General features: G+C 45.2%; 1 protein-coding gene across 1 annotated transcript in view; it reads left to right on the top strand.

Moving 5' to 3' along the window:
* LOC132381433 (cation channel sperm-associated auxiliary subunit gamma-like) overlaps positions 1–20195 on the top strand; it is a 164041-nt gene that overhangs the window by 83446 nt on the left and 60400 nt on the right. Inside the window, exons 13-14 of the mRNA XM_059950839.1 lie at positions 12893–13106; positions 20125–20187. Coding sequence (XP_059806822.1) covers positions 12893–13106; positions 20125–20187 — 277 coding nt within the window. The remainder of the gene's footprint in view (positions 1–12892; positions 13107–20124; positions 20188–20195) is intronic.

Raw genomic sequence — 20195 nt, 5'->3', positions numbered from 1 at the left:
CTCAACCATCAGGCTCTTGAATCAGAAGGGGTAACTTCACTCAACTTCATTTGGCTCATCACTGAACTGAACTCACAACCTATGGACTCTACATCTCATGTTATTGACATTTATTGCAGAACAAGAGCGCAATATCCATCTTTAAAAGTCTCCATGTAGTTAAAATCAAAATGAAACTTGGAAAAATTGAAGAAAAACTGAATGAAACAACATAATTGAAAGGCTGATTTGTTGGACTGCTAAAAAAAAGCTACCAACACAGTATACAGGTAATATAGAAAGGTGTCACTATACTTGTAAGGCAGTTTTGAGAGAGTATTGAGATTTGTCAAGGTTCAGTGGTTTAATTTAATATCAGAAATTGTAAAGAGCATAACACCTGAAGTTCTTACTCTTCACAGACATCCACGAAACAGACGATAAACTCCAAAGAATGAATGACAGAAAAATCTTAGTACCCCAAAGCCTTTCTTCACCCTCCCATGTACAAGCAGCAGCAGAAAGAGCAGCCCTCCTTCCCCTCCCTCCACTTGCCTTAGCAGAAGCATCAGTTTCCCCACACCCACATTCAACCAAGCAAACAACAGCAAGGCCCCCAAACAGATTACAAGACCATAAGATATAGGAGCAGAAGTAAGCCATTTGTTCCATCGAGTCTGCTCCGCTGTTCAGTCATGGGCTGATCCAATTCTTCCAGTCATCTCCACTCCCCTACCTTCTCCCCACACCTTTTGATGCCCTGGCTAATCAAGAATGTATCTCTCTGCCTTAAATGCACCCAATGACTTGGCCTCCACAGCTGTTCGTGGCAACAAATTCCACAGATTTACCACCCTCTGACTAAAGTAATTTCTCCACAATTTGGATGTCTTTCAATCTTGAAGTTATGCCCTCTTGTCTTAGAATCCCCTACCTTGGGAAATAACTGTTCAGGCCTTTTAACATTCGGAATGTTTCTATGAGATCTTCCCCCATTCTCCTGAACTCCAGGGAATACAGCCCAAGAGCTGCCAGACGTTCCTCATACAGTAACCCTTTCATTCCTGGAATCATTCTCTTGAATCTTCTCTGAACCCCTCCAATGTCAGTATACCCTTTCTAAAATAAGGAGCCCAAAACTGAACACAATATTCAAAGTGTAGTCTCATGAGTGCCTTATAGACATCACATCCCTGCTCTAATATTCTATATGTCTAGAAATGAATGCCAACATTGCATTTGCTTTCTTCACCACTGATTCAATCTGGAGGTTAACCTGTAGGGTATCCTGCACAAGGACTCACAAGTCCCTTTGCATCTCTGCAATTTGAATTCTCTCCCCATCTATAAAATAGTGTGCCCGTTTGTTTCTTCCACCAAAGTGCATGACCATACACTTTCCAACATTGTATTTCATTTGCTACTTCTTTGCCCATTCCCCTAAACTATCTAAGTCTCTCTGCAGGCTCTCTGTTTCCTCAACATTACCTGCTCCCCACCTATCTTTGTATCATTGGCAACTTTAACCACAAATCCATTAATCCTATAGTCAAAATCACTGACATACATCGTATAAATCAGCGGTCCCAACACCGACCCCTGTGTATCTCCACTGGTAAACAGCAGCTAGCCAAAATAGGATCCCTTTATTCCCACTCTCTGTTTTCTGCCTATCAGCCAATGCTCCATTCATGCTTCCCTGCAATTCCATGTGCTCTTATCTTGCTAAGCAGCCTCATGTATGGCACCTTGTCAAAGGCCTTCTGAAAATCCAAGTACACCACGTCTACTGCATCACCTTTGTCTACCCTCCTTGTAATTTCCTCAATAATCTGCAGTAGGTTAGTCAGGCAGGATTTTCCTTTCCGGAAACTATGCTGTCTTTGACCTATCTTGTCATGTGCCTCCAGGTTCTGCGTAATCTCATCCCTAACAATCGATTCCAACAACTTCTCAACCACTGATGTCAGGCTAATAGGTCTATAGTTTCATTTCTGCTGCCTCCCACCCTTCTTAAATAGCAGAGTAACATTTTCAATTTTCCAATCATCTGGTACAATGCCAGAATCGATTGATTCTTGAAAGATCCTTGTTAACGCCTCCGCAATCTCTCCAGCTGCACCTTTCATAACCCAAGGATGCATTTAATCAGGTCCAGGAGATTTATCCACCCTCAGACCATTAAGCTTCCTGAGCAGCTTCTCAGTTGTAATTTTCACTGCACATACTTCACTTCCCTGACACTCTTGAATGTCCGGTATACTGCAGATGTCTTCCACTGTGAAGACTGATGCAAAACACGCACTCAGTTCCTCTGTCATCTCTACATCTCTCATTACAATATATCCAGTGTCGTTTTCTATTGATCCTATATCTACCCTCAACTCTCTTTTACCCTTTACATACTTCAAAAAAGCTTTTTGTATCTGCTTTGATATTAGTCACCAGCTTTCTTTCATAATTCATCTTTTCCTTCCTAATGACCTTCTTAGTTTCCTCCTGCAAGTTTTTAAGGTTCCCACTAGCTCTGGCTTCCTTGTATGCCTCTTATCTGTCTTGTACTTCCCTCTTTTTCTCGTAGAAACTCCAGCCATTGCTGCTCTGCTGTCCTTTCTGTTAGTGACCCTTTCCAGTCAACCTTGGCCGGTTCCCCTCTTATGCCATTGGAATTTCCTTTATTCCAGTGAAATACTGACACATCAGAATTTAGTTTCTCTTTCTCAAATTTCAAAGAGAACTCGATCATATTGTGATCACTGTTCCCTAAGTGTTCCTTAACCTTAATCTCACTTATCACCTCCGGATCATTTCACAACACCCAATCCAGCACAGCCAATCCCCCTAACTGTTCTAAAAAGCCATCCCTTAGACATTCTACAAATTCTCTCTCTTGAGTTACAGTACTGGCCTGGTTTTCCCAATCCACATTCATGTTTAAATCCCCACCAATTATCATGACATTGCCCTTCTGACACACATTTTCTGTCTCCTGCTGTAATTTGTAATCCACATTCCAGCTGCTGCTTGAAGGCTTGTATACAACTGCCATTTTTGTCCTTTTACCCTTGTCATTTTTTAACTCAACCCACAGAGACTCTGCACCTTCCAAGACCATTAACAAAATCTTATTGTCCATCCCAACACTTTTGGCATCCCAGAGGCTCTTTCTCTCTCACTAATAAGTGAGAGAGGAGTATTGCTTCTGTTGTTGGCTATGGCAGATTTAAAACATTGAACTCAAATTGGTCAAGGACGGTAAAAGCAGACAAATCAATTCTTTTTGTCCCTGTCATGTGCTTGGAGATGGAGGCTCCATTTTGTAAAATGGAGCTGCTTTGCTCTCTGTTTTAAAGTGGACACCATGATGTTTCAGGTAATCTGCTGGACTGGAGATAATTTCCAAATAAGAAGTTATTTGTGAGATGTTATTTGAGAGGTTTGTGAATGTTGGGTTGGTGCTTGCCTGGAGTGATTCAAGGTGGTGTGGCGACCCATTTCCTGGCACATCTGAACCAGCTCACAATTAGCCAGCGTTCCGGCTAAGGGAGATAGCCTACGGGGGTTTGCGAGCACAGAGCTTTGGAGCCTCTTCGCCACGGGGTGGGGGGGGGGGGTCAGGTTGAGGGAGGCTTAAAAGCAAGACTGGGTATTTCGAATAAAGTTTTTTCTTCGACTGCAGTTACCGACTCTGTGTCGTAATTTTAGCACTGAGTGTAGCACACCGCTACAGTTGGTGACCCCGACGGTCCAAACGATTTTTGGACCAGAAATGACCGACACCGCCTCTGTTCATGTGGTTTCGTTGAAACTGCTGGGTTTCTGGACACAGCGACCTCACCTATGGTTTCAGCAAGCTGAAGCCCAATTCCACGTTCGGCAGATCACCTCAGAGGACACCCGCTACTACTACGTGGTGAGCTCCCTCAACCAGGACATAGCGGCCCAGGTCGCGGAGTTCGTACAGTCACCCCCGGCAGACGGCAAGTACACGGAATTCAAAGCCCTGCTCCTCAGGACTTTTGGACTCTCACAGCGTGAGCGGGCTGCCCGTTTACTGCACCTGGATGGCTTGGGAGACAGACCTCCATTGGCTTTACTGAATGAGATGTTGTCTCTGGCTGACGGACACACACCTTGCCTCATGTTTGAGCGGGCATTCCTGGAGCAGCTGCCCGAGGACATACGCCTGCTGCGGTCCGACGCAGATTTCAGTGACCCCCGGAAGGTGGCAACCCAGGTGGACTTGCTGTGGAACGCCAAAAAGGTGAGCGGGGCGTCCATCGCACAGATCACCCAGCCACGCTCCCAGCAGCAAACCAGTCCAGGCCCGGCCGCAGAGCCCGCCAACCCCAGGGGCAGGGGTGGGGGGCCCAACGAACAATGGTGCTTCTACCACCAGCGGTGAGGTGCAGAAGCCCACCGTTGTCGCCCGCCCTGCAAGTTCCCGGGAAACGCCAGGGCCAGCCGCCACTGATGGCTACGGCGGCTGGCCATTGGGATAGCCTCCTGTATGTGTGGGACAAGCGGTCAGGATGCCGTTTTTTGGTTGACGCCGTTTTTTGAGGTCAGCGTCTTACCTCCGACGAGTTACGACACCCGCAGCAGGGCACCGGGTCCCCCCCGAGGGCCGCGAACGGCAGCACAGTAAGGACCTATGGCACCCGTCAGGTGCAGCTACAGTTCAGCTCCAGCCAGTTCACGTGGGACTTCACACTGGCTGCCATAGCCCAACCGCTTCTGGGTGCAGATTTTTTTGCGGGCTCACAGCCTACTGGTGGACTGGTCCACGCCGAGACCTTTCAGGTGTTCTCCGTGGGTGCAGCCCAGTTGCCAGCCCCTCACCTCAGCTCCCTTCACGCTGTCTGACAATGACTTCACCAGGGTTCTGGCGAATTTTCCTTAGGTTCTGGCACCGCAGTTCACAGCAGCCATGCCCCGACACGGCGTACAGCACCACATCCCGACCCAGGGACCACCCCTCCACGCCCGCGCTCGGCGGCTTCCCCTGGACAAGCTCCAACTGGCAAAGGAGGAGTTCAAGAGGATGGAGGAATTGGGGATCATCCGGCGGTCCGACAGCCCATGGGCCTCCCCCCTGCACATGGTGCCCAAAGCGACGGGGGGCTGGAGACCGTGCGGCGACTACCGCAGGCTGAACGAGGCTACCACACCAGACCGCTACCCTGTACCGCACATTCAGGACTTTGCAGCAAACCTGCATGGCGCACGGATCTTCTCCAAGGTAGACCTCGTCCGAGGGTACCATCAAATCCCGATGCATCCGGACGACGTCCCCAAAACGGCTCTCATCACCCTGTTTGGCCTTTTCGAGTTCCCTCGCATGCCGTTCGGCCTGAAGAATGCCACACAGATGTTCCAGCGGTTAATGGACGCGGTGGGACGGGACCTGGACCGCGTTCATCTATTTGGATGACATCCTCATAGCCAGCAGCAGTCGTCAGGAACATCTGTCCCACCTTCGTCAACTCTGCGCTCGACTGAGTGAGTATGGTCTAACAATCAACCCCGCCAAAGGCCAGTTTGGGCTCGACACCATTGACTTCCTGGGCCACAGGATTACTAAAGATGGGGCAACCCCTCTGCCCGCTAAGGTAGATGCAGTCCGCCACTTCCCCCGACCCACCACGATCAAAGGCCTTCAGGAATTCGTAGGTTTGGTCAATTTCTACCACCGCTTCCTCCCTTCAGCTGCCCGGATCATGCGCCCCCTATTCGCCCTGCTGTCCGGTCCGGGCAAGGACATTATCTGGGACGAGGAGTCCGCCGCCGCTTTTGTTCAAACGAGGGAAGCTTTGGCGAACGCTGCGATGCTAGTGCACCCCAGAATGGACGTCCCTACCGCCCTCACAGTGGACTCATCTAACATGGCAGTCGGTGGGGTACTGGAGCAACTCATCGCAGGTCGCTGGCAACCCCTGGCGTTTTTCAGCAAACACCTGCGGCCACCCGAGCTCAAGTACAGTGCTTTCGACCAGGAACTGTTGGCACTCTACCTGGCAATCCGGCATTTCAGGTACTTCCTAGAAGGTCGGCCCTTCACCGCGTTCACGGACCACAAACCGCTTGCCTTTGCGTTTACGAAAGCGTCCGACCTCTGGTCGTCCTGCCAGCAACACCACTGTCCTACATCTCTGAATACATGACAGATGTCCGGCACGTCTCGGGTAAGGACAATGTCGTGGCGGATGCGCTCTCTCGCCCTACCATTCATGCCCTTTCCCAAGGGGTAGACTTTGAGGCACTGGCAGAGGCACAGCAGGCAGATGAGGAGATTCTGAGTTACAGAACCGCAGTCTCCGGTTTGCAGCTCCAGGACCTCCCCATTGGCCCAGGTGAGAGAACCCTAGTCTGTGAAATCACCACCGGCCAACCCCGTCCCGTCGTCCCGGCACCTTGGCGGCGACGCGATTTTGACTCCATTCATAACTTGGCGCATCCCTCCATCCGGACAACTGTCCGGATGGTTTCCAGCAGGTTCGTTTGGCACGGACTCCGCAAGCAGGTCAGTGAATGGGCCAAAACGTGCATGCACTGCCAGACGGCCAAGGTGCAGCGGCACACCAAAGCTCTACCACAGCAGTTCCACCCCACCCACCGGCGTTTCGACCACATTCATGTGGATATCGTGGGCCCCCTGCCAGTGTCACGTGGAGCGCGGCACCTCCTGACTATCGTGGACCAGTTCACAAGATGGCCGGAGGTGATCCGGCTCACTGACACCACCTCCAAATCTTGCGCCCAGGCACTGACAGAGGCGCCCAGTTCACCTCCAGCCTGTGGTCAGCTATGGCCAGGCTTTTGGGGACTCAGCTGCACCACACCACTGCCTACCACCCACAGTTGAATGGGCTAGTGGAGCGTTTCCACCGTCACCTGAAGTCAGCCCTCATGGCCCGCCTGCGAGGAGCTAACTGGGCGGACAAGCTTCCCTGGGTCCTACTCAGCATCCGCACAGCACCCAAAGATGATCTGCACGCCTCGTCGGCCGGGTTGGTGTACGGCGCACCCCTGGTCGTCCCCGGGGAGTTCATACCAGCCCCAAGGGGGCAAGAGGAAGAACCCGCAGCAGTCCTGGGCAGACTACGCGAGAAGCTCGGTAGCCTGGCCCCCATACCCACTTCGCAGCATGGGCAGAACCCGACCTGCGTACCCAAAGACCTGCAGAAATGTAAGTTTGTGTTTGTATGAGGGGGCTGGCATTGGCCACCGCTGCAATGGCCCTACGAGGGGCTGTTTACGGTGCTCCGGAACAACGGGTCCACGTTCGTGCTGGACGTTGGGGGGGAGAGAGGAGGTTTTCACGGTGGACCAACTCAAACTGGCCCATGTGGACCTGGCGCAACTGGTCGAGTTTCCGGCACCGCAGCGCAGAGGCCGACCTCCCAAACAGGTCCCGGTCCAGACTGTGGACATTGGGGGGTGTATCGCCAGTTCTGGGGGGGGAGGTTATGTGGCGACCCATTTCCTGGCACATCCGAACCGGCTCACAATTAGCCAGCGTTCCGGCTAAGGGAGATAGCCTACGGGGGTTTGCGAGCACAGAGCTTTGGAGCCTCTTCGCCACGGGGTGGGGGGGGGGGTCAGGTTGAGGGAGGCTTAAAAGCAAGGCTGGGTATTTTGAATAAAGTTTTTTCTTTGACTGCAGTTACCAACTCCGTGTCGTAATTTTAGCGCTGCGTGTAGCACACCGCTACAGTGGTTACTAAAGAGAACAAAGAGCCATAAATTACTGACTGTCATTTGCTGGGAAGAGGGCAATAAACAGATGTTGGTCTGGAGCAGAGCAATCAGATGACCTACAGCCAATGACACTAGAATGCAATATTTGAATTGATAAGAAATTAGTATAAAAGTGTGCTTTGAGTGTGCTATCAGTGATAACTCTCTCAAAAGATGCTGTATCGCAAGGAAGAAACCCCAGGCTCAAGGATGGGTGAAGAAATGCTCAATCATCTGGCCAAAGGAGATCCCCTATTTTGTCATTGTAAATTGGAAAAATAGTCTGAGTGAGTATTGGTACAGAGGGGACAGTAGAATTCATGTTCTAAGCTGTTGGCCCGGGGTTGTTGTTTGTGCCGAGACAATGAATTGAGAGCTTCTCAAACTTGTTCCATTGATGAACAGTCAACACTGCCACAGTGAGAGGGGCAGCCAGCAGCTGGCTGTTTGATGTTACAGTATGCAGTGTCACTTATTGCAACAGCAGCGTACGCTGCTGACTCAATGATATTTTTATTTATTCATTAATATTTTTACAGGGTGAAAGCATTTGTGATATTTTAGTATAAGTTCCTACTTTTGGTTGTCCTTGAAAAGTCCCTCCCTTGAACCACTGCAGTCCATATGGGGAAAGTACTCCTAGGGTATTACTGAATGAGGAGTTAGAAGATTTATATCTAGCTGGCAATGAAGTACTAATACAGAAAGATTAAAGGAATAAATGAATGTGAAAGCAGTGGTGAGGCCTCAGTTGGAGTACTGTAAGCTATTCTGGGACCTTCTCTTACAAAGGATGTGCTGAAACTGGAGAGGGTTCAAAGAAGGTTCACTAAAATGATTCCAGGATTGAATGGCTTGTCATATGAAGATCGTTTGATGGCTCTGGGTCTGTATTCACTGGAATTCAGAAGAATGAGGGGTGACCTCATTGAAACCTATTGAATGGTGAATGGCCTTGATAAAGTGGATATTTCCTGCGGTGGGAGAATGCAAGACAAGAAGGCACAGCCTCAGAATAGATGGGTATCCTTTTTGAACGGAGATCAGGGGGAATTTCTTTAGCCAGAGAATAGTGAATCTGTGGAATTCATTGCCATATGCAGCTGTGGACGCGAAGTCATTGAGTATATTTAAGGCAGAGGTTAATAGGTAATTGATTGGGCGGGGCATGAAGGGATATGGGGAGAAGACAGGAGATTGGGGCTGAGAGGAAAATTGGATCAGCCACTATGAAATGATGGAGCAGATTTGATGGGTCAAATGGCTAATTCTGCTCCTTTATCTTATGATCTTATGCAATGTCCAAGTAGATATCATCTCTATGAGTATTTGCTAATACTGTTGTAAACAGTATTAAGCATACAGTATCTCTTGGATATTAGTTAGATTTCCAATTGTGGCATCCCTTGACCACACTTTGGGAAATCTGACCATCTGGCATCCTACTCCTACCAGCATATAGACAGAGACAGAGAGCAAGGCACCAAGGGGGAGGAGAACCAAGAGTTATTCATAGGAGGTAGTGAAGTGGCTACAGCACTGCTTTGAGTCAGTGGACTGGCCCACGTTCATGGACTCATAAGAGGACCTGTGTGAATAGCCCTCACGGATTTCACGAAGACACTCGTGAATGAGCATGTCCCCACAAAAATCATCCAGAGTCTTCCCAACCAGAAGCCCTGTATGAACCAACAGATTCAAGATCTGCTGGAATGGTGGCTTTCGGAATCAGAATCAGGTTTATTATCACCGGCATGTGACATAAAATTTGTTCACTTAGCAGCAGCATTTCAATGCAATACATAGTTTAGCAGAGAGAGAAAAAAAGAATAATATATAAAATAAAACAGAATAATAAATATACAAGTAAATCAATTACGTATATTGGATAGATTTTTAAAAATGTGCAAAAAAAGGTGAGGTAGTGTCCAAAGCTTCAAAGTTAATTTAGGAATTGGACAGCAGAGGGGAAGAAGCTGTTTCTGAATCACTGAATGTGTGCCTTCCGGCTTCTGTATCTCCTACTTGATGGTAACAGTGAGAAAAGGACATGCCCTGGGTGCTGGAGGTCCTCAATAATGGAAGCTGCCTTTCTGAGACACCGCTCCCTAAAAGTCTCCAGGGTATTTTGTAGGCTAGTACCCAAGATGGAGCTGACTACATTTACAACCTTCTGCAGCTTCTTTCAGCCCTGTGCAGTAGCCCCTCCATACTGGACAGTGATGCAGCCTGTCAGAATGCTCTCCACAGTACAACTATATAAGTTTTTGAGTGTATTTGTTGACATGCCAAACCTCTTCAAATTCCTAATAAAGGATAGTCACTGCCTTGCCTTCTTTATGACTGCATCGGTGTGTTGGGACCAGGTTAGACCCTCAGAGATCTTGACACTGAGGAACTTGAAGCTGCTCACTCTCTCCACTTCTGATCCCTCTATGAGAATTGGTATGTGTTCCTTCGTCTTACCCTTCCTGAAGTCCCCAATCAGCTCTTTCATCTTACTGACGTTGAGTGCCAGGTTGTTGCTGCGGCACCACTCCACTAGTTGGCATATCTCACTCCTGTACGCCCTCTCATCACCACCTGAGATTCTACCAACAATGGTTGTATCATCAGCAAATTTATAGATGGTATTTCTCTGCCTAGCCACACAGTCATGTGTATATAGAGAGTAGAGCAGTGGGCTAAGCACACACCCCTGAGCTGCACCAGTGCTGATCATCAGCATGGAGGATATGTTATCATCAATCCGCACAGATTGTGGTCTCCCAGTTAGGAAGTCGAAGATCCATTTGCAAAGGGAGGTACAGAGGCCCAAGACTGATGATTCAAGAAAGTACAAGAAATTCAGGTATGAACTCCAGAAAGCCATCTCTGATACAAAGTGGTAATCATGGACTCAACTTGAATCACACAGGGATGTTCAATATGCGTGGCAAGACATGAATGCCATCACCTCCTACAATGCAAAACCAAGTAACATAAGTGACAACAAGGTTTCACGCCCAGATGAGCTCAATGCCTTTTATGCTCTCTTTGACGGACAGAACATGGAGGCAACTTCACAAACCCCTGATGATCTGTGATCTGAGTCTCTGAGGCCAATGTGAAAACGTTCTTCAGGAGGGTGAATCCACGAGAAACATTTAGTCCAGATAACATACCTGTCGGGTATTGAAGACCTGTGCCAATCAACTGGCTGGAGCATTTTCAGACATTGTCATCCTCTCACTTTGGTAGTCTGAGGTACCTACCAGCTTCAGTTAGACTTCAATCATACCGGTACCTAAGAAGAACATGGTAACCTGTCTAGTGGCACTTACATCCACTATGATGAAGTGCTTTCTGAGATTGGTCATAAGCATTTCAAATTCTGCCTGAGAAGCGACCGGTGTCTGTTTTAATTTGTCTATCGTCACCACAGGTCAGTAGCAGATACCACTTCAATGACCCTTCACACAGCTCTGGAATGCCTGGACAGTTAAAACACATGCATCAGGATGCTCTTCATTGTCTGCAGCTCAGCATTCAGCAATAACATGCCCTCAGAACTCATCGCTGAGCTCCAAGACTAGGGCTTCAAAATGTCCTCATGCAACTGAATCTTTGTTTTCCTCAATTGCCGACCCTAGTCAGTTTGGATTGGCAACAGCATCTCCTCCACAATTACTATCAATGTATCTATCATTAAGGACCCTCACCATCACCATTACAGTGGAATGCAACTAAGAGCTGATTAACTCCTAAATAGATATCCCTGAGTCCCTGATTCAGATCCTCCCTTTGAATCTGGGTCCTAGCTCCTCACTAACTTATCTTGTGTCCACTTGGGCATTCTCTCTATTTATTGCACTGTACAGTATATACTTGTCTATTTGGTGCTCACTTGTTTGCTTACCATCAGCCTTGATGAGTTCAAATGTCTCCCTACGCCTGCATGTTCTGCTGTGTTCTGTTCCTGGAATTGTGACTTCACGTGGTTGCCTTACTTGACTTCAGCTGTCAACCAAAACAGATATACCCTCATTTAACCCAGTCCTGTGTCACTCATGATGAAATTGCCTTTTTTTTAATTCTTTATTCACAAGAACATTTGAAAGTAGGAGCAGGAGTGGGCACACGACTCCTCATACCTGACCCTTCATTTAGTATAATCATGGCTGATCTACCTCTGGGCTCAACTCTGTTGTGTCAGATTACCATTGCCGTTAATTCCCTGATCTTTCAAAAACCATCTACTGTATCTCCACTTTAAATATTTTAAATCATCTGGCCTCGACAACCTCCTGGGGTGGAATATTCCGGACTTTCTCTATCCCATGTAAGATATTCCAAAACACCTTGTCTTTAAGTGACAGACCCCCTCCCTTGAACCAATGTTCCTCTGTTTGAGATTTTCCAACTAGTCCAAGCACTACACTACCTGGACATAGACACCAAGTAAATATTTACATTTGTGGAACGAGAAAGAGCATTAATATTTCCAGTCTAAGACCCCTCTTCGATAATGTGATGGTTGAAGGCTTAATTTTGAATATAACACATAACAGGTTTCTTTTTCATTTTCTACTTTTGGACCCTACTAATAAAAGGGATTTCCAAAAGTTACGAAGATTCAAAGGTTAATTTATTAACAAAGTATCTATGGTGTATACAACTGTGAGATTCATTTTCTCCAGATAGCCATGAAACAAAGAAAGCCATGGAGACATTCAATGAGAAACAGCAAACCCACCCCCACAAAAAAGAATGGAAGGAATGGCAACACAATCATCAAAGCCCCAAGCCTTCCTCCCCCCACACAAAATGCAACAAGCACACCCCCTCCCCAGCACAAAAAAAATAAGGAACAGGTGAAAACACAGAATATAAAAACCATGAGACTGAAAAAGTCCATAGTCCATAGTCCAAATCCATAAACGCAGAACCTGGGTAACATCTTCTGATATCATCGAGAGACAGACTACTCAAATGCAGGGGTAAGCGATATACCACATAGGCTCCTTTACCGGCAGCAGAGGGATCCTATCAGTGATCAAAAGGCAGGTAGTCAGTGCTGCACCCTCACAGTTAGTCTCACAGTTTGTAAGAAGCTTGCCATTTACAGTTAAATTTTAACTATGATATCAAATATTATGTGAAAATCTAAATGAGTCCTTTTTTTTTGTTACAGCACGTATAGCCATCTCACATTTTTAGACAATTGCCCCTTTGGAATTATCAAATTTCAATCCAATGAACCAAGCCACTTTTTCAACCGAATTCAGATATACAGAGCTAAACCACCGTGGATCTTTTCCAGCACTGGTCTACACAATGATCTCTCTCTGACTATCTATCAAGGTCTTCTCTATGGGCTGTTATCCCTGCATTCAACTTATTATAGTGTAAGGAAATGTATTATGCTAAAATGAGTATATTTCAAATGTACTTAAGTATGTTGTAAAATGATTTGGGATGTTTTAATGTTTCAAAATCTGTTACATAAATGCTTTCTTTTTATCTTAGATTATTGATTGTAAGATCACTCGGTTGACCAAAACATGGATTTCAATATGATTGATTGGTGGAATTAACCAGACAGGAGTTAATTGCAGTACCAATGAATAATTACATACTGTTAAAATTATTTTAGAGCTTAAGGAAGTCCTGCTTATCCCATATCAACAGAAAAGTGCATGGGCAAATGAAGAATTGGTTTGCATGCCTCCACAATTTCTACCGCCACCTCTTTCAGAATCCTAGGGTGCAGTTCATTGGGTCTGGGTGACTTTTGTACCCTTAGGTCTTTTAGCTTTTTGAGCTGAAAAAAATCCCTTGTAATAGTAACTGCACTCACTTCTCTTCTCTCACACCCTTCAACTTCTCATGCACTGCAGGTATTTTCCACAGTGAAAACTACTGCAAAATACTTATTTAGTTCATCTGCCATCACCTAGTCCCCCATTATTATTTCTCTAGTCTCATTTTTTAGCAGTCCTATATTCCGTCTTATCTCTCTTTTATATTTTTATTTACTTGGAAATGCTTTTACTATCCGCTTTGAAATTGTTGCTAGCTTGCATTCAAATTTTATTTTTTCCCTCCTAATGATTCTTTTAGTTGCTCTCTGTAGAGTTTAAAAGGCTTCCCAATCCTCTGTCTTACCACTAATTTTTGCTTTGTTGTATGCCCTTTCTTTTGCTTTTACAATAGCTTTGACTTCTCTTGTGGGCCATGGTTGTTCTGTTTTACCATTTGAATACTTCTTTATTTTTGGAATACATATGTCCTGAATTTTCCTCATTTTTCCCAGAAACTCACACCCTCCTGTCATCCTTTCTAGCGTCTCCTTCCAATTTATTTTGGCCAACTCCTCTCTCATACCACTGTAATTTCCTTTACTCCACTGAAATACTGCTACAGCAGACTTTACTTTCTCCCAGTCAAATTTCAATTTGAACTCAATCATATGGTGATCACTGCCTCCTAAGGGTTCTTTTACCTTAAACTCCCTAATCACCTTTGATTCATTAAATAACACACAATCCAATATAACAAATCCCCTAGTAAACTTAACAACAAACTGCTCTTAAAAGTCACCTTGTAGGCATTCAACAAACTCACTCTCTTGAGATCCATTTCCAACCTGATTTTCCCAATTGATCTGCATGTTAAAACTTCCCATGACTATCATAATGTTGCCCTTTAATATGCATTTTCTATTTCTCGTTGAAATCTGTGGTCCACATGCCAGCTACTGTTGGGAGGCCTGTACACAACTGCCATCAGGCTCCTTTTACCTTGCAGTTTCTTAACTCAACCCGCAGGGATTTAACATTTTCCAATCCATCTTTCTATTGAGTTGATACCATTCCTTATGAGCAGAGCCATGCCACCCCTTCTCCCTACCTTTCTATCCCTCTGATACAACGTGTAGCCTTGGACATTCAGCTCCCAACTACAACCATCCTTCTGCCATGATTCAGTGATGGCCACAACATCATACCTGATAATCTGTAATAGTGCAACAAAATTATCCACTTTATATCTTATACTTCATGCATTGAGATATAACACTTTGAATACTGTATTTGCTACCCTTTTTGACTCTGCATCCCTAATGCACTGATACTCACCCCGCTGGCTGCTGTTATGTCCTATCATCTGCCTGCCCTTCCTGACAGTGTGCACGCTAACTTTGTCTTTTCACCATCCATCCTATCCCGAGGCCCTTCACTCTGATTCCCACCCCCTACCAAATTACTTTAAACCCTCCCAACAACTCTAACAAACTTGTCCGTGAGAATATTGGTTCCCTTCGGGTTCATGTGCAACCCATCACTTTCAAACAGGTTATACCTGCCTCAGATGAGATCCAAGAACCTGAAGCCCTGCCCCCTGCACCAGGTTCTCAGCCACACATTTATCTGCCAAATCATCCTGTTTCTACCCTCACTGACGTATGGCACAGGCAGCAATCCCGAAATTACTACCCCGGGAAGACCTGCTTCTGAGCTTTCTACCTAGATCTCTAAGTTCTCCCTTCAGGACTTATTTACTTTTTCTTCCAATGTGATTGGAACAAATATGTACTAAGACATCTGGCTGCACTCCCTCCCTCTCCAAAATGTTGTGGACATGATCTGAGATGTCCCTGACCCTGGCACCTGAGAGGCAACATGCCATTTGGGTGTCCCATTCACATCCACAGAATCTCTTGTCTGTTCCCATGACTGTTGCATCCCCTATCACTACCTTCCCTCTTCTCCCTCTTTCCTTTCTGTACCACAGACCTGTGCTCAGTACCAGTAACCCAGTCTCCATGGCGTTTCCCTGGGAGGTCATCCCCCACAACAGTATCCAAAACAGTATACATATTATTGAGGGGAATAGCCATAGAGGTGCTCTGCACCAATTGCCTATTCATATTTCCATTTTTTCTGACTGTCACCCAGCTGCTTGCTTCCTGCAACTTCAGGATGACTACGTTCCTGTAACTCTGACTGATTATCTCTTCACTCTCCTGTACAAGCAGAAGGTTATCCAGCTGCTGCTCCAGATCCCTGACACGGTCTTCAAGGATCTGCAGCCGGATGCACTTCACAGTGACTTAGTTCCCTGGGAGCTCCGGATCTCCCAGGACTCCAACATCCAGCATGAAGAACACACAACAGCCATTTACTACAGTAGGTACAGTAAGAGAGAGAAAGTAAAAAGGAACCTTAACAGAAGCTTACTCAGAGTCAACACCTTTTGAGCCGAAGCTTCCTTTGAGCCAAAGTCTGACCCTTCTTACTCTCATCTCACCTCCCCCTCCCGCTTCTTACTCTGACTTCTCATCACTTTTTTCCAGCCCTGATGAAGGGTCTCGGCCTGAAACAATGACTATTTACTCTTTTCCATGGAGGCTGCCTAGCCTTCTGAGTTCCTCCAGCATTTTGTGTATGTTGCTAAAAGAATACTAAACCATTGGGATATATTTTTCTTTCTGTCATATCTGATTAAATTTCATATGCTGACTGTTCCATAAATCTGAGTAGGTTTTCTCATTAAACAATGAATCAGTTATTTCCTATTTGCAAAAGAGAATTCCCAATATCTTCCAACTTTCATGTGTAGAATTCTTCCCTAACTTCACTGTTATGGCCACAGGTAAATGGAAATTGAATTCAAAGATACAAAGGTTCAAAGGTATCTATGCCATATACAACTCTGAGAATCATTTTCTCCAGATGAAACAAAGAAAGCCATGGAAGTCAGTTCAAAGAGAAACAGCAAACCCACCCCCTGCACAAAAATAGACTGGTAACATGATCATCAAACCCCCAAACCTCCCTTTTCACCACAAAATGCAACAAGAATGTCAACCCCAAACCCCCCTCACCAGCACAGAAAAAAAAATGAGATAGAATGGGCAAAAACACAGAATATAAATAACCCTAAGACTGAAAAAGTCCATACTTCATAGTCCAAGAGCAAGTTCTAGAGATTTCTGCAGGTCTTCTGCTATTATCCTTGGGTTCTTTTTCACCTCAATTAGCATTGCACATTGTGCTCTTGGTGTGACTTTTGCAGGGCACCCACTCCTGGGGAGAGTAACAACAGTACTGAATTTCCTCCATTTGTAGACAATTTCTCTTACTGTGGACTGATGAACACTCAGATCTTTAGAAATGCTCTTGTAGCCTTTTCCACCTTCATGCATCTCTATCATCTCTATAATTCTTCTTCTAAGGTCCTCTGAAAGTTGTTTTGATTGAGGCATGGTGCTCATAAACAGATCTTTCTTGAGAAGAGAAATGTCAGTAATCTAACTTTGTGTGCCGTTTTTTATATAACACAGGGCACCTCTGCAACCCACACCTCCAATATCGTCTCATTGTTTGGAATACCTGACTCCAAATAACGTCTGTAGAAGGCATTATCCCAGAGGTTCACATACTTTTTTGAACCTAGACTGATTGCTTAAATGGTGTACTCGGTATTGACAAGAAGTAGTGCAAGGGGTGACTGATAAGTTTGTGGCCTAAGGTAGAAGGAGTCAATTTTAGAAAACCTAGCACATTTATTTTTCAACATAGTCCCCTCCTACATTTACACACTTAGTCCACTGGTCATTGAGCATACGGATCTTGGACCTCCAGAAAGTGTCCACAACATGGGTGATTGATAAGTTCGTGGCCTAAGTTAGGAGGCGATGAGTTATACAGCTCTCGTTACATGCACATGCAGTTCAACTCTTTGATTATGCAGAAAGCTTGAAGTTAATGACAAAGGGTCTCGGCCGGAAACGTCGACAGTGCTTCTTCCTATAGATGCTGCCTGGCCTGCTGCGTTCCACCAGCATTTTGTGTGTGTTGCTTGAATTTCCAGCATCTGCAGATTTCCTCGTGTTTAAGTTAATAACTCATCTCCTTCTACCTTAGGCCACAAACTTATCAATCACCCTGATGAGTTATTAACTGGTGAGTTATTTATCCAGCCCTGATGAAGGGTGAAGGGCCCAAAAATATCGACAGTCTATTAATTTCCATAGATGCTGTGTGATCTGCTGAGCTCCTCCAGCATTTCATGTGTGTTCCATTGGAATAAATGAGTCATTTTCTGACTGAAAGGATGTAACTAATGGAACACCTCAAGGATCAGCCTTGGGATTCAATCATTTACTGCTTATATTATTGACCCTGAGGAAAAGGCAGTGTGTAAGGTATTCATGCCAGCCGATAACAGAAAAATATTGGGAGGGAATATTGCAGTGTGGATATTTTGACTGCAGCTGAATATAGACAGGTGATTGAATAGGTGAAAAAATGTCAAACTGAGAGTATTTGGGAATAGGAAACTATTATCTGCATGGAGAGAGACTGAAAGTGAATGGAGAACAGAGACATAGAAATGTTTTAGTGTGAATCAAATCATAAATGATAAAAAGATAAATGGAACAAGTAGCTCGAATGGAAATTAAATATTAGGCTTTCCTCCAATGACATTAGAGTAGAAATAGGGAAATATTGTTACAATTGCACAGGATATTTGTGAGTCCTGGAGGAATGAGGAATTGTGAGGAATTATTAGCATCAGAGGATATCCAAAAAAATTCACTGGGCTCACTTCTGAGACAAGAGGATGAATGGCTAAGGAATTTGGGTCTGTAATGATTCTCATGAGGCATATAAAATCTTAAAGGGTATCATGAGATGCCTATATTCATGACATAGTCTTGAATGAGTGAACATAGAAGAAAGTGGGGCAATAATATAAAACTAAAGTCGACAGGAATATCTTCTCCCTGAAGATGATGAACCTCTGGAATTGGATTGTGGAGGCATCTTATTGGAAGTATCTAAGGGGCAAGTAGATATGCTTTCATAAGATTGGGGAATTGAATGCAATGGGGGGGGGGAGTAAAATGGTTTCAAAGTAAATATGTGAAAAGATAGGTCTAATCTGTGGGTTGACATTCTAACAGAGAAAGGCCAATTTTGATGATATCAGTAATGATCGGGCAAGTGTAAATTGGGAAAGGGCTGTTTTCTGTCAAAGGTGTTCTTGGATGCCCTCAAAAATGAAATTTTGAAAGTACAATGCTGGTATGTGTCTGTCAGAATAAAAGGTAAAGATAACAGGTTTAGCGAACCTTGGTCTTTCAAGAGATATTGAGGCCCTGGTTAAGAGAAAAAGGGTGGTTCATTGTACACAAAGGCAGGCAGGAACAAATGAGGTGTTTATTCACTGTGTTTTCCCTTTGCATACTGTTTTCCTTCCACATCCTCAAAAGATGGTAGAATAATTCTAAATTGCCCATAATGTACAGTATGTACATTACTGGATGGTTGAATTTGGGGTGGTGGAGGGAGGAGTGCAATTGGGCGCGTTTCAGTGAATTGGTGTAGGGAAAATGGTTATGGCCATGGGACTGATGGAATTGGTCCGAAACCTAAACTGAATTCCTACCCCATGAGAAAATATAATAATAATATAACAAGGCAATGTGGAAATTGACAAATGCATTCAATCTTTCTACATAGGAATATCACTTTTCACCTGCTAAATTATTGAAAGTTGCTGACAGAAATCCCATGGAAATAGAAGGCCGAACAGTTTCATGTTGAAAATCAGTTTCAAAGATTTAAATCACAAACATGATAAAATCTGCAGATGCTAAAAATCCAAGGAAAAACACACAAAATGCTGGAGGAACTCAGCAGGTTGGGCAGCATCTGCGGAAATGAATAAAGCAGTCGATGTTTTGGGCTGAGCACCTAGGCGTTCCATCTGCCAGATAAAGTGGGATCTCCTGGTAGCCACCCATTTCAATTCCATTTTCCATTCACATTCTGACATGTCAGTCCATGACCTCCTCTACCAGCATGATGAAGCCACACTCAGGTTGGAGGAGCATTATATTCCACCTGGGTATCCTACAACCAGATGGCATGAAATAAACATTGATTTCTTGAACTTCTTGTAATTGTTCACCCCCTTCATTTTCACCACTTGCCATTCCTGTTTCACTCTCTCACTTTACCTGCCCATCACCTCTCCCTTGTGCTCCACCCCCTTCATTTTCTTCCATGGCTTTCTAACCTCTCCTAACAGATTCCCCCTTCTCCAGCCCTTTATCTCTTTCACTAATCAAATTCCCAGCTCTTTACTTCACCCCCTCCTGTTCTCCCGGTTTCACCTGTCACCTACCACCTTGTACCTCTTCCTCCTCTCCCCCCACCTTACTCTGATTTCTCATCTTTTTTTTTCCAGTCCTGATGAAGGGTCTCGGCCTGAAATGTCGACTGAAACATCGTTCGTAGATGCTGCCTGTCCTGCTGAGTTCCTCCAGCATTTTGTGTGTTTTACCTTCAAAGATTTGACACAAGCTCGGATTTTCCTGATAGAGACCTGATAGCTTATTTACTTCTCTTTCAGCCATATGCTGATCCAGTTCATGATCCAACATGGAGATGGTGGAAAAATTCATGGAAAGCTCAGGTATGATG

The sequence above is a fragment of the Hypanus sabinus genome, chromosome 26, assembly GCF_030144855.1.
Source record: "Hypanus sabinus isolate sHypSab1 chromosome 26, sHypSab1.hap1, whole genome shotgun sequence".
Taxonomy (NCBI): domain Eukaryota; kingdom Metazoa; phylum Chordata; class Chondrichthyes; order Myliobatiformes; family Dasyatidae; genus Hypanus; species Hypanus sabinus.
The sequence above is the reverse complement of the archived record's forward strand: the minus strand, read 5'-3'. Positions and strand labels throughout refer to the sequence as shown.